Source organism: Amblyomma americanum, chromosome 5 (genome assembly GCF_052857255.1).
Source record: "Amblyomma americanum isolate KBUSLIRL-KWMA chromosome 5, ASM5285725v1, whole genome shotgun sequence".
Lineage (NCBI taxonomy): Eukaryota > Metazoa > Arthropoda > Arachnida > Ixodida > Ixodidae > Amblyomma > Amblyomma americanum.
The window spans coordinates 135,123,214-135,137,773 of NC_135501.1; the positions used below are offsets into that span (position 1 = coordinate 135,123,214).

Consider the following 14,560-nt stretch of genomic DNA (forward strand, 5'->3'; position numbering starts at 1 on the left):
CCAAGCAACGAACTTAGGTTCATTGACATGGACCTCACAATAACACCGGATCACATCTGCTGGAAGTACGCGCCACGCTCGATGAAGCGCCTCCTACACTATACCCGTCAGCGCACTCGGAAATGGTGAAAAGCAGCAACTTGAAAGATTGTGTGCCGTTGTGTGCCGACCAGCTTCCACACGTAAGTCGAACGGTTGACAGAAGCGGGGGTTCCTCAAGTCACTCTTTGCAAGCTAGGCGGAAAAACTACTGCGAAAGCTGCGCCGAACCCATCGCACTAACAGCAACACGGACCGTTCCGTATAACCTTTTCGGCGCTCAAAAAATTAGGAGGCCTCTGCGAAATAAGTAACGAAGACGGTAAGCCAAAAAGCGCATGCACAATAAAGCAGTGACTGCCATTTTTGAATCCGTGAGTAACCTCGGTCATTTACGAGATACCGCTGTTCTGTGGAGCGCCTACATTGGACAGACGCATTGGGTGCATCATTGGATGCATCAACGAGCGTCTGCGGGAACATTCCAATTCGCTCGAGACTGGCGCGGTAAGCAATTCGCCTGTTCACTGTGAGAAAGGCTCTTGCCCATCAGTATTCGAAAGAACGAAGATTTTAAGACGTTATCCCGAAATCGCCCACGAGAGATTCATGAAGCCAACTTGATTCGAAACCGTGGCACCACGTGTGTCAGCAGTCCGTCCGTGCGTGGCACCAACAAAAGAAAAAGCCTATCCAGAAAAGAAGCACCCTTGCCTCCCTTAGAATACACTTTTAGCCTGTCATCGACTCTTTTAGCCACTTATCTTCGTTACCCTTTTACCAAACCTCCAAGCCCCCACGGCCTATCTTCCGCCACATACCTGGTTGTTTTCAGTTTCACCTGTCACTGCCCGCAGTCTCAAACCATGGCCACACTTTTTGAAAATTTCACCTCTTTTATAGATTTTATAATTTTATCTCTTTTATGTGGTCCTTTACACCGCCCCTGACGCTGACTCAACTGATAACTTGCCTCAGTACTTATTGTGCACGTATCTTCGAATAAACTTCATTTGTTAGTCAATGCCTGTGTCTACTTCTTCCTGTGTTTGCGCTGTTCCTTTTTGTCATGTACTGTTCTTGCACTGCGCCTAAACTTCGCACACAGTTTGCACTGAATGAGATTTGTGTCGTAGTCATGACAGTGTGTACATATCTTCTAGGATGTTGCAGCAAAAGTAATAGGCAAGGTGACACACAAACTCCAAATGAGATAAAGAAAGGATAGTGAATTTGGAATGAAACCTTACTGGCATAATATATTTGAGGATGTCATACAGGTGTCTACCATTCCACCAGAAATGCTGCTCAAGTCTGTGTGCAAAAACTGGTGCAATGAGCTTGCTGTACTTCCTCACACAGCATTGATAAGAATAAGAGTAGAAAAATTGTGCAACAACTCTGGTTCAGCAGAAAGCCTTAGCCCCAATAATCGAATCGCAAGTCAGTAATTGATTGCAGTTCCTTGTGCCTACTGGTATAGCATGGGTTGGTGGTGCACTTGAATACCAGTGTTGGTAAATATGCAGATCAGCAAAAGACGGCGTCCTTGATCACACTATAAATTTATTGTACACATCCTGCACATGTACATTTCTTCTCGTTCGAGAAAACACGTGACGATCTGTACTCATCTCTTTCTTCTGATAGCTTTGATAACATTTCATATTTACAATCACAAGTAACACACACACAAGCGCACGTCATCCAACATAGGCTGAGAAGAGCTGCGCTCCTTGTATAAACAACATCTGAAGTCGACGTGACTCACTAACGTAACAAAAAAAAACAGTGGAAACAACACTTCTAGAAGAATGATCTCTACTTGTCAAGAACAAGACTAAAACCAAGGAAAAACAAGCACTCTGGCAAACAAACACTCAACACTGGGAATGTCAAACAACATGTCACATCACATCTTCACAGCCCATGTTCACCTTAGACCTAAACACACTCTGTATGGCATTTCAACAAGAGCCGAAGCCTGGCTAGCTCTCAAATAAAATTAAGTGGTGTAGTCGCGAAGGAACAAAGGACATAGCTTCATCGCACATTATCACTCGTCATTCAAACCTAATAAAGTGAAAAAAGAAAAAAGAACTGTTGGCTTGGTTTTCAGTTGATATGAATGTTACGGGTTTATAAACATTATAATATGCCTTGCCAACACAGTTATTACGTCCATTGGCTGGTAAGCTGTACCTTTTTGATGTGATGTGTGCAAATGGCAGTGCATAAAAATCAGCGGTGACAAAAGTATCGGTTCGTAAAAGACTCCCACTTGACATCTCAAAGCACAAGATGGCAGTGGTCGACAGGTTACAAGGTGTGATAAGGGGTTTCATATTAATGGTGTATTCATCACAAGTTTCTTGGTACACAAACATTTTCAAATGCTCTTGTTCAATAGTGCGGCTTGTGATACTTTGGTCTGATTTCTAACAATATTTTGTCTTGCTTGTACAGAAGAAACTAGGCATAATGCGCAGTTTTAACAACAGGCATCCGTCGAAAATGTCACCGTATATATGTACAAAGTCGTAGGCCCAGTAAGGCAGAAAATTAATTTTTGATTGTCTTCCTGTCATGCCAGCATCACTTTTGTGCAAAGGGAACTGTCCATAGTTTAGTTCAGTGCATTCTGAGCACGGCGTCATAGAGTAGTTTGTTATAGAAGCAAGCAGCAGGCTTTCTTTACTGACAGTCACTGAAACAAAAAACACAACTTTGACATGACAATCTGATGTGCTGTGGGTCAGCCTTCAATAAAAGTTCGGCTCATGTTGCTTTTTCCTGTCCACAAAGTAAAATGTCACCAGCTTTCCAGTCACAAAAAACACATTTTCGGTTTACCCACATTTGCTGGTTGGTGAAGAAATCTGTCTCGAAAAAGTTTTACAATTAAGCAAAACGTTTTGTACGAAATGAGGTATACAACACAGCATGTTTTAAGTCAAGTCATGCAAAAAAGAATAACCATCTATGACTAACAATCAAACTGGGCTGAAATGCTCTTGAAAACACCGAGATACAGTGAATCACTGTCCGAAGGGACCAGCTCTCATGAGGCACTTGAAGAATGAATTCAAGCACAAAGATAGCAGCTCTGTTGAGAAGCAGACACAAATGAAAAGTCCAGCATTTTTAAGGGTCCTGGACCAGTTTGACTGAGAAACTGGCTGAACATGTTAATGTGCAAGCGCCATGCGCACTGCACCCAAGATGATTGCAAATACAACCGTCTTTGTTGTCGCATTTAAAAGAAAATAGCAGCAAGATGCATCCACATAAGGGTCTTCTTTTGTTACTTGTGGTGTATATTTGTTTCTTGAAAAACCAAGAATACTCGCGACATCATCCTTGCTGCTGTCATATGTACACAATGGGTCAGGCAATTATGAACAATAATAGTATATATATTTATATATATGTACTAGTGCTATATTACAGTAACGCTCAGCGTGAAGACTATGTTTCTAGTTGTGCAGTCATGCTTGCACATTGCCGTTCTTCTCCTCTGGTTTCTCTCCATCGTAAGTCTGTAAAATAAGGCAGAAAACAAAACACAACCGTTACTTCAGATCCGGGCAAAAATATACACATGCCTGTGTTGTTTTGAAAAAATGGAAGCTAAGAAAAAGATTTATTTTCCTGTAACTTAAAGGTATATGCTATGCAATTGAAGCAAAATGCTAAGCACACTCCTGAGCTCGTAGCTACATGCTTAGACTACCAATAAATTAAGCGTCCCCATAGCTTCTGTGCACTTAAAGCTTCTGTCGCAGCTGAAAATAACAGTCAAAATTGTTATTAGATGCTAGTAACATAATGGTGATATGGTAATATAATGGCTACCACACATTGGCACCTTGTGCGGTTTGTCCTGAGCAATCCAGACTTACCAACACGGTTACAGATTTTATGCAATTTGTCATACATAAGCCAGTAACTGAACTGTTTAAACTGAAAATTTTGTTAGCAGAAAACACACTGATTCATAGGTGTCTGCAGAAATCTGTCTCGAACATGTCTGATATGAAATAGAAACCTTTTTGTAGGAACTGGGGTACATAAAGAAATAAGTTTCAAGTGAAGCAACAGAGAAAAACCACGTATGACTAACAATCTAACTGGGCTGAAATGCTCTTGAAAACATTGACATGTAGTAAATCACTGCATGTCAGTGATTCAGCCTGATCGCTTGGCTGAATGGCGCTTCGGCATGAAATATCGTACAAATCCACCGTTGAATTGAGGTGCAGAGGCAAAACAGCACCGTCCTCACAGAATAATATTATAACGTCTGAGCAATATTTATGGATACCTCGTGGTTATGTTCAGGGCTGTATGCTGAACGAAACATTTTAATATGACAGCATTAGGTCTCTCACACGAAAACCACGCCAATGTCCGACACCAAATTACCCAACTGGTCGAGACATTGTTGTCATCAGGAGTGCCACGTGACCACCTAGGAGCAATCAAGCGCTTCGCTAAATTTTAAAATATATTCCCACTGGAGGAGCTGGAAGGCTCTTGGCAGTATCGACATCCCTACCGGAAAGAGAAAGCGTAGCAGGGGACGTCAAAGTGTCAAGCGGTACGGATGACATAATAAATAGAACTCTTTATGACCATGAGCGGGATTCGAACCCACTGCGGCGCGAACAAAACACCTTCGCTGGCAACTGTATTAGACCACTACGGCATTGCCGCAGACGAATATTCCGCTTGTTTAACTACCAGCCTCTCGCGCTTTGCTACAAAAGTCATCGTCTTCATCAACTTCCATCTGTGAGGTCAGTCCAAAACCTAGAGTCCCTGGGCTCTTGCATTAGCGAGCCCAAATTCGAGCGCATGGCCGTTTTAGACGGAAGCTGAAATGCCTGAGAATTTGAGATGATTCAAGAATTCGAATGTGCAAAGCTTCTAGGTAAAGCATGCCAAGCAGCTTTGGGCTAATATTTAAAATGAGGACGTAATCGACAGTTCCGGCTTCTTCTCAATGCGCCGGAGGAGTGCGGGAAAACTCGTGCTGACGTCATCGTTGCCTAAATTTCAGAAGTACGCTGTTTCCACCCACAAGCTGGTCTGCGTCGTCCTATGAAGCCAAGCAGTGCTTCCTGTGTTTCACCTTTGGTGGCATTGGTTTTCTTCCTTCAGGCAACCATTTCTGCACTGGAAACGTAGCGCCACGCACGTGATCGTCACTGCGGTCTCTGCCTGTCATTGTGCACTGCAGAAAAGCCTGAATGCCGACGCGGCTATTCGGCGATTGCGTCACAACTTCAAAAGCTAGCACAAAAGGACTTTGCATGCCTTACCTACAAGTTTCACACATTCCACCTCTTTACACTAGTCGAATTCACAAATCTCTTCAGTTGCCATTTTGGGCGGCACAACAGCAAAGCGGGAATCAAGGCTCGGCGGCTCTCGCCTCAGTTGGCAGCTGCTCCTCGTTGAATATGTACAGGGTCGGTCAAAAGTTCCCAGGCCACGGGGTCTGCTTTCGAGCGCTATAGTCGTGCGTTTACGAAACCCCCGAGGCCCAAAATCTCTGTAGGGGATAGAAGTATCTTTCTATCCTCTGAGAATCTTGATAGCTTTACTGCCATCATAAGTGGAAGGATATGGTGCTGAAAAGCCGACACTAAGGCCCGGGAACTTTTGACCAACCCTGTACGTGCGTCCGAGAGGTCCAGCCTCAACGAATCCAGAACCCCCCGCTATCACATTGCAGTCTCGATATGACTTAAGCATCTGCATAATTTTCAAGAACTTTCCGAGTGTTAGCAAGTAAGATAACCGCTGGTTCTTAGGGGTAATGGAAAGGATTCAAAGAGAAGCCAAGCGTAGCAGGGTGTGGCAGAAAGCTAGATTGGCGGATGAGATAAAGAAGTTTGCCGGGATACCGTGGCCGCAAGTGGCACAGCACAGGGTCAACTGGAGAGATATGGGAGAGGCCTTTGCCCTGCAGTGGGCGCAGTCAGGCTGATGATGATGATGATGATGATGATGATGATGACTAAGACCATAAGTGAAACTGAGCGGAACTGAACGGAACATTGACTACACAAATAATCAAACGAACTTGAAACATTCAGAACTGAACTAAATTTTTTTGTGGCCCTCTGGCACCAGCCGCAATATCCAGATTCCAAGTTAAAGAAAAAAAATACGTTAAAAGAGCGACATAAGGTCCCAATAGTAATTGAAGCTACATTATACATCCTTCGGATGTGCCAAACGTCCACAGGACGTCCAAAAGAGTTTCAGTGCCCATTCTGATTCGCCCAAGGGCCGGTGACTGCGTACCTTGTAGGTCGGGTTGTCGTAGGCAGACTCTGACGGGTTCCGGGTGATGGGGGCCTTTGCCGTGGACTGCCTCCTAAGCAAGAGCACCAGCACGACGGCGAAAGCCAGTCCCGCCACTGCTGCCACAATGGCGACCACGATCAGAGCAATGTAGTACGCCTCGGCAGTGCTGGTGTCCTGGTGTACACTGTGGAGCGCTACAGCCTTGCTGTCTGCAATGAGGTATAAAGGAAGCAAAACAAACGCTAATACGTTAAAACAGAGTATTAAAGATATCCCACGCACCAAACAGCCCTAGGGGAGGCCATGAAGGTTGAGCGTCGTAAATAAAGGAACCACCAAGATTCTTCAGATTCCATTTCTCCTATTCATAGTCACACAATTAATAGGACAAATGGAAATCTTCCGTCAGTTTACTTACTCTCATTACTTCATACACTGCATACTTAAAGGACTACCGAATCCTGGCCAGCTCAGTGAATAAGGAACCCGTACGGGTTCCGAAACGCCAGTCATAACCTCGACATAGTCAGTGACCTTCAACTTCATCACTATCATGCCTGACCAGACCAAATTTCGTCGAACCTTGGACTATACGAAGTTTCATGGACAAAAATTACTGCATATCTCCCGAAATTTGCATGCTAGCCCGGTAGCAGTACGTTGACGATTCTAAAAGTGTTTGCTGAACTGAAAGTTGCCAGGCGTTACAATTCACTTCACTGAAGTACATTTGCATTGGATAGGATGAGGTTTCGGCGCGGGGTTTTGTAAAAGTCCGTTTAAATGAAGTGTTCGTTCAAATGGGACTTCGCTTCATCTACGAACGTTGTAAGTCCCGCCTTCGTCTAGGGAGATCTCCGCCATACAACGCTCGTCGGCATCTGTGCGGTTCGCCCTCAGATGGCGCCACCAGGCCGCAAGCTAATCGCGTCATCAATTGCTTTGCTCTAGTTTTTGGCGGAATAACTGTTACATTGCGTTCGCACTCTTCAAAACAACTTTCTTGAATCGCTATTCGGGGTAATCTGAAAGCAACACCTCAAGACTCCTCGTGCATGAAAATTAGCGGCATATTCTTGCAGAGGTTCGCGCTGGCAAGAGCTGAGTGACTTTGACTGGACATCAGTCACAGAATGAAGGCTAATAACATAGGCCCTTTCCTGTTCACGGATATTTATGCCCGAGGAAATGGTGAGCAATTCCTAGAACATCAGTTCATTAGAGTGCGGGCACGTGAGCAGTGCAAGCGAAAAAGCTCCTGCAGGGCGCTCTCGTGTCATGCTAGCTAATATCGGCTCACTGTAAAAGTATGTTAAAGGGACACTGGGAAGCTGAGAACAAATGCTCACAATTTTCGATCTCAGTAAAAATGGATTACTTGGTTTTTTCTGACTATATTGACGTTTGGCCGGCAGCAAAAGGCGGATTTATTGGCAAAATTAAACTTAATCTAAAAACAAGCAATTTTTTTCGGCACTCGTTTGAAGCTCACGAGGTCAGTATCGAAAAGCACTTCGGGATAACCGTTCGCAGGTAAAAAGCGGTGTGGCCTGGCTTCAGAGATCCTTTCTTTTAAAAAGTCCAGGGGTTGCACTTAAGTCTCCATACATGCGGAAATGCGAAAGCATTTCGAGTACCGCACGCACGTGTTGGCATCCAAGAAAGAACTAACAGAGTGACACAATTTACGTTTTTTTCTTTTGTGACCTCATTAACTCGTCAAGAAGTACTTGTTGAGACATGTTCCTATCACATGACTAGTTGGGTCCCATCACGTGACTGGTTGATGACGTCACTATCACTAACTATTGCTACCACTATTACTGTCACTAAGCCGCCGCGGTGGCTGAGTGGTTACGGCGCTCGACTGCTGGCCCGAAAGACGCGGGTTCGATCCCGGCCGCGGCGGTCGAATTTCGATGGAGGCGAAATTCTAGAGGCCCGTGTACTGTGCGACGTCAGTGCACGTTAAAGAACCCCAGCTGGTCGAAATTTCCGGAGCCCTTCACTACGGCGTCCCTCATAGCCTGAGTCGCCTTGGGACGTTAAACCCTATAAACCAAACCTATTACTGTCACTATTACTACCCCTAACTATGACTGCCACTAAATATTATAAGTGTCATATATTTATTATTAGTTACATGTTAATATTTTATTTCATAAATTATTACCTGTTGTTTCATTAATTCTTACATGTTAATTACCTGGTTATATTTACTTAACATCGTTCTTATAGTCGATATCTCGTGTACACATCTCGTGGTCACGCCATCCATGAGGCAAGAAATGCTTTCGAAATTAAAACACAGCACCTGCGGTCACTGCAGTTTGCTTCTGAAAACGGCCACTGGCAGCGATATTTGTATTTGTTCTTTTGTCTTTCTCAGGCTATGAAAGCTTCGATTTCATAGTCGAGATATCGCGCTGAACTGATACGGACAAGACGGAACATGCACAGAGCGGCAGACAGATGAAGCGCGCATCTGTATTCGTCCGTCCGAGCGTCATCTGTTTTCCGTTCTGTGCGTGTTCCATTTTGTCAGTACCAGTTCAGTGCGATATCTCTCCTGTGAAACGCCAATTAGGTCCCGCTCTTGCCCTGTTAGCTTTGATTTCAGTTAAGGTTGCTTCTACGTCTTTAGAACATGGTAATCTGCCAATAGAGGCCAACTTCAATTTGACTACAGTGCGTCTCAGCAACTGTAAAACTGCGGCGTCCAAGACAATAATACTGGGGTCTCTGCTCTGCAACTGTAGCGTTAGTACAGTTTTCACCAAAACAAATTTTTTGCCAGTCTCTGTTACTTGCAGCCTTCCCTGCGAGTATTCTCTGCGGCAGGGCGTATCGGTTTAGACAATGCGTATCGGTTTAAATGGTCGAGGCATGCTCCTTTGGGAAGTACAGCCATCTCACCTTCGATCTCATTCGACTCAGTCGTGGTGCTCGTAGTAGTTGACGTAGTTGTCGTCGTAGGCGGGGGTCCCGGTTTGGTGTGGAAGTCGAGAATGTTGGATGTTGTCGTTTTGCCATTGGTCAAGTAGGCATCCACCCAGACCTTATACCTGTCAAAGTTAAATAAGCCGGCGTTAAAATATCCTAGCATGTAACGCCAAATGAAGGCGCTTTCACATGCCCAAGGGTGTGAGGGTGCACTGATGAAGAACTCAGTTCAAAAAGCAGTAGGCCTGAGCTTACTTTTATACGTCGAAAACTTTACACTGCACCTGAAGTCATTTCCAAAGATAGGCGAGCTATGGCGTCAGTGCGAATAACTGAATGTGGCATTATTACTCTTCGCTCCATGCAGAACAAGGATCATTTTCTTGCATTTCGATTAATCGCTAGATTTGAACCATAAGTGCCGACTGTTGGGCACCGACCACAGCACACATGATAGCAGGGGTTTTCCCCAGGAACTGAATTTCTAGGCAAGGGGAGGGGGTAGTCATTTTTAATAGTTTATTTAGGACTTTAATGTGTACAGTAGGACTAGCAATGTTTAGGCCTGGAACAACTATGGCAAGGGTGTTACGAAATGTGTGTCCTCCCTCCTTGAAGATGTATAGGAAAATTGATGCGGGGCTAGGAAGCGGTAGGCTGGTAAAGCTAGCCGGCGCACACTATGCCACCAAAAGCGCATTATACACACCAGTGCTGCGCTACCTGAAGAAAGTTATTTTCAAATAACTTCAAATGTACACTCGAGCATTAAGGCATGCAGTAAAACAGAACGTTGGACTACTTTTGACCTCCTCAGGTTTTGTAGCGAATACCAAACCTTCGCCACTAGCATCGGAAATTAACGCCATGAATGTGTGGAGCATGTTGGCGTAGCCGCAGATCCTCTACGGCCTAGTCAAGAAGTCATTTGCGAATGGAAGGTTTGCGTGGAAAAACTTGCAATGGATCCAAGGGTGGATTCATGCACAAGAGGATCTATGCTGAGCAAAACACTGCCATCAGGTTCTTGTGCAAAAATCTGTGTCGCTTTGTTGACTGAAAATACAGAATAAAGTGCAGGCAGATTTGCCTTACTTCACACCGAACTACACTACGGTCTTCACCACCGGTCGCTGTTTCAAACAAATGCGGGCGTTTCCTCTCTGAAATTTTTCTAACAGGGCTCACCTCTGGCCGGGCTTGAGATCCTCCAGCAAGATCTTGGGCTCCTTGAGGAGCATGAACTTCTGCACGTGTTCGGCAGCCGCTTCGCTCTTGTACATGACGCTGAACACATGCACGTACTTGGTGATGGGCTCTGGTATGCCGTCCAGCACCAACGACGCAGAGTACTGCTCGGTCCTCTTGACGTTCACGATCATCTCGAACTGGTACTCGTCTGCAGAAGCGCGGCAAAAGAGGGCCGGTCAGTGACGACGCAATGAGACTGCCTCGAGGGCATGACAAAGGAGGTACTTTAAAAATGCAAGAATGCAAGAGCTAAAACGGTAAGAATAAAGTAACAGAACAATTAAGAACAGAAATTACGGTACAATCGCAGCTCTGATGCAGTAATTCTGCGAAAGCAGTTGGATTCACCCTCGGTGATTACTTTGATGTTTTTACTCTACGTCGAGGCTTCACACACACAACAGAAAGACTAGCACTGTTTTCGCACTGAAACCAAAACTAATGTCGAGCTTTTGTCAAGCACTGAATTAAGTGTTAAAGGGGCCATGACAGCCTATTTTCCCGCGTTCCCTGCTTATCGTCGTTAATTCCCGACACGTTAGATTACAACTCCCTGAATTATCAGTTCATTCTGAGCGGTAAATATTTTTTTAAATATTTTTTTTTGTTTCTTCTGCGAACTGCTTGCTGGTCTGGCAACCTCTGATCGCTGACGTCACAAGGGCATCCTTGCCCCGCGTCGTCTGCTGCGAGCTGTTGAGGTGCTTGCATGCACACCGTAGACGGCGGTCGCAAAAGTTTTCTTTTTTTAGCTTATCGAAATAAAATGCATTTTCAGTGTTTTCATTTCGGAAGCCGTCAGCTTAGTACGCGACCTGAGTGATCCTTGGGAAAGCGGACTTGCTCGTGGCGCCCGTTTTGTGATTGTTGAGGAAACAGAAATCGATAGACCCCTGATTTATTATTTACGCTCATAAACATGTTATTATTATGTTATGAGTGTGGTGTCTTTTGAGCAGTCAAGTGCTCTCGTATGTGAAAAGCGGCACGTGCCATGCGGGCCTTCGCCGATGTGCGCCGTGAAAGCCGCGGCGTTTTGTAGCTGGCTACCAAGTTCTTTTCTGCTATTCATCGGCTCGATAATTAAACTCAAATTGTCAAAAGGTGGCACTAGAGTAACCTTGAGGCACGAAAGGAGCAGAGAAAAGTGCCGAGTGCGACGACTTTCCCGCTGCATGTGTTCGTTTGTAAGTCGAACGTACATTCCCTTCGACTCGTAGAAACCTTTTGCAGGAACCAAGGCGCTTCCAAAACTCTAGCGACTCGAATGCTTTCAGTGCCCGCACCAATGACTAGTCGCCGCCGTCTAAATGAGTGCTGCAAAATAACAGTACATCATTTAGCATTTTGCTGTGCGTGCGTATTGTGCCCCAGGAGTGCGACGATTACGACAAATGCAGCCCCGCGCAGGTTGTTTACATGGCTGTGCGCAAACAGTACTGCTCGTTTGCGTGGCATAAAACGCAAGGTGGGTTCTCCTTATGTTAAATATTACGTACTCTTGCTCACAAATTGTAGTTTTACTCATTTACATACTATGATAACACTGCAATAAGCGCCGGTGATGCTTATCGCCTGCTTGGGAACCGCTTCGCGTTCGATACCGGCGCTTCCCGCTAAGTGTATCTGCTTCCTCTTATGTCACCAAAATTTAATTTTAATCGCGTTAGCTAAAAGTACGTTCGAACATTACTCGAATTAACAAAAACGGCCAGATTTCTTGTCCACAGTCGACGTCGACGGCTGCTGCCGGCTGCCTTCCGCACATGCTATGCAGACCGGGTCACATATAGCGGCATTTCCCCCTTATTGTACTCGCGTCCTGCGATGTAAGCAGTCGTCGCTTTGAGGGCATTGTAGACAAAACTGCGCTCGACAGCTATTTGCGGGCGCTAAAACTCGCGAATTCGTTCTCCGCAATCGCCGAAATCGCACACACGAATCCTGCGTACTCGCTAGGCCTCGTGACGAAAGGGGCCGACGGTCGGAAATTCCAGAATATGCCAAAAGTTCCTCATTGATTAGTAAGAAAGTGTGAAGATATGATATGTTGCCGCTCGTTTCGCTTTTTTCGATACGGATAAGGTACACAAGCGCAGTTTTTCCGGCCGTCGCCTCATCGGGAGGGAAGCTTTCACTCGGCCGCACAAGCCCAGGCGACGGCGGCGAGCGGCACCGTCGTGCGGCGTTTTCTGCCCGTGTCGCTTGCCTCGCCGATCGGTTCTATGCACAGGCACCGATTGAAAGCACATCTTCGATGGTGCACGCACATCGCGTATCTCGACGTGGCTAGCATATGAGATCCAATAAGTTTGAAAATTCTTAAGTTTATAGAATGCCATACCAGCTAGACCCCCACCAGACTCTTCTGGTTGGCACTAAGCTGACTCGATGCACACATTCTATCGATGCACACATCCTAGGCGTACAGCGGAGCGCCTACGCGCCCACCGCAGCGCCGCGACGGGCGTCGAAAAAAGGCATCCACCTCCATGCTCCCGGTGCTGGCGCGTTCCCCCTCTCGAGCCTACCGAAGGAATTTCAAGCGTGAAGAAAGGGGATCTGGGGAGGGGGGGGGGGGAGGGCGCTGAAAGGACAACTTAAACAGCGAAGAAAAGTTTCACGAACCTGAAAGAGCTTCAAGCCATAAAGAAAAGAGTCATATGAAAAAATTAGCGCAGAATAACACAGGACGGGAGGGAGAAACGCACACACACACACGAGCGCTAACTTGCAACTGTATTTCCAGAAAAGATACACCGCCTTAAGAAGCAGAGAGGGCGCAAGCGTACAAAATTCAGAACATCACGTGTGGGAAGAAAAGAGCACGCTCATAGATACAGTAAAAAAGTGGCGGGTCGAACCTGTCTTTGCATTGCCTCAAATGCGAACACTATACTGACAGGAATAAGAATAAGAAACAGCAGTGCCGTCCTTTCCTCCGTTCCACTGTTTTTATCGGGCGAGCTTCCGATAGGATGGCCCGGGAAATTGTAGAGGCACTTAAAATTAGCACCACGGAAGGCTGCGTGAGTAAGGCTTCGGTGGCCCTTCTCAAAAAGAACTCGCCTTTCTCCGCAATGGATAGCTTGCTTTTGTTGTTCAAATCCGATTAGTTCTGATAAGATTCTGCGTGTGCCTATTCTTGATGCAATTTTTTACTGTATCTATGAGCGTGCTCTTTTCTTCCCACACGTGATGTTCTGAATTTTGTACGGTTGCGCCCTCTATGCTTCTTAAGGCGGTGTATCTTTTGTGGAAATACAGTTGCAAGTTTGCGCTCGTGTGTGTGCGTGCGTGTTTCTCCCTCCCGTCCTATGTTATTCTGCGCAAAGTTTGTAATTATGTCGCTACACCAACTGGCCCAACGTTCTACCCTATTAAGAAAAGAGTCCCTGAGAGCCCCACGGTCCTCCTATTGTTGTAAACCGAACCCCGCTACCGACGCGCGCGCAAGCGCGCGCGCCATGGCACGGATATCTGACATATACAGATATCTGCCCCTTCTCGCGCCTGCGCGCGCGTCACGCTTTGCGCATGCGCAGACAGGATCCAGCGTACGCCCGTGCGCGTAGGCCCAAACTCGATGGACACATCCTACGCGTACCGGCAGAGCGCCTACAAACACGGGCGTACGCTGGATCCTGTCTACGCATGCGCAAAGCGTGACGCGCGCGCAGGCGCGAGCAGGGCACAGATATCTGTACATGTAAATATTCGCGTCTGCGCTTGGGCGCCTGCGCGCGCGTCGGAAGCGGGGTCCGGTTTACAACAATAGGAGGACCGCGGGGCTCTCGGAGATTCTTTTCTTCATTTCAAAAATTCTTGCGTTGGGGTGACGAGTCATGAAATGCCTATCTCTCGTCTGCTTTACGTAATCTCAATTAATTTATTGCATAGTCCCTTTAAGGAAAAAGCACTGGTTCGTTAAGTCCTAACTAGCACCTCTGTCCTGCAACGAAAGAACTGAGTGTTGTCTGTCGCATCGAAGCGGTCGCTCGTCTAATCC

At 46.1% G+C, this 14,560-nt stretch overlaps 1 protein-coding gene across 3 annotated transcripts in view; it reads right to left on the reverse strand.

The window, feature by feature from the left end:
• Nucleotides 1–1,932: 1,932 nt before the first annotated feature.
• The window catches only part of LOC144132706 (uncharacterized), a 159,989-nt gene continuing 147,361 nt past the window's right edge, over nucleotides 1,933–14,560 (reverse strand). For all 3 annotated transcript variants that reach the window (XM_077665302.1, XM_077665301.1, XM_077665300.1), the window contains 4 exons: nucleotides 10,489–10,699; nucleotides 9,274–9,422; nucleotides 6,355–6,566; nucleotides 1,933–3,578 (listed from right to left, as the gene is read on the reverse strand). In XM_077665302.1, the coding sequence (XP_077521428.1) occupies nucleotides 3,528–3,578; nucleotides 6,355–6,566; nucleotides 9,274–9,422; nucleotides 10,489–10,699 (623 nt within the window). In that variant the 3' untranslated portion in view covers nucleotides 1,933–3,527. The remainder of the gene's footprint in view (nucleotides 3,579–6,354; nucleotides 6,567–9,273; nucleotides 9,423–10,488; nucleotides 10,700–14,560) is intronic.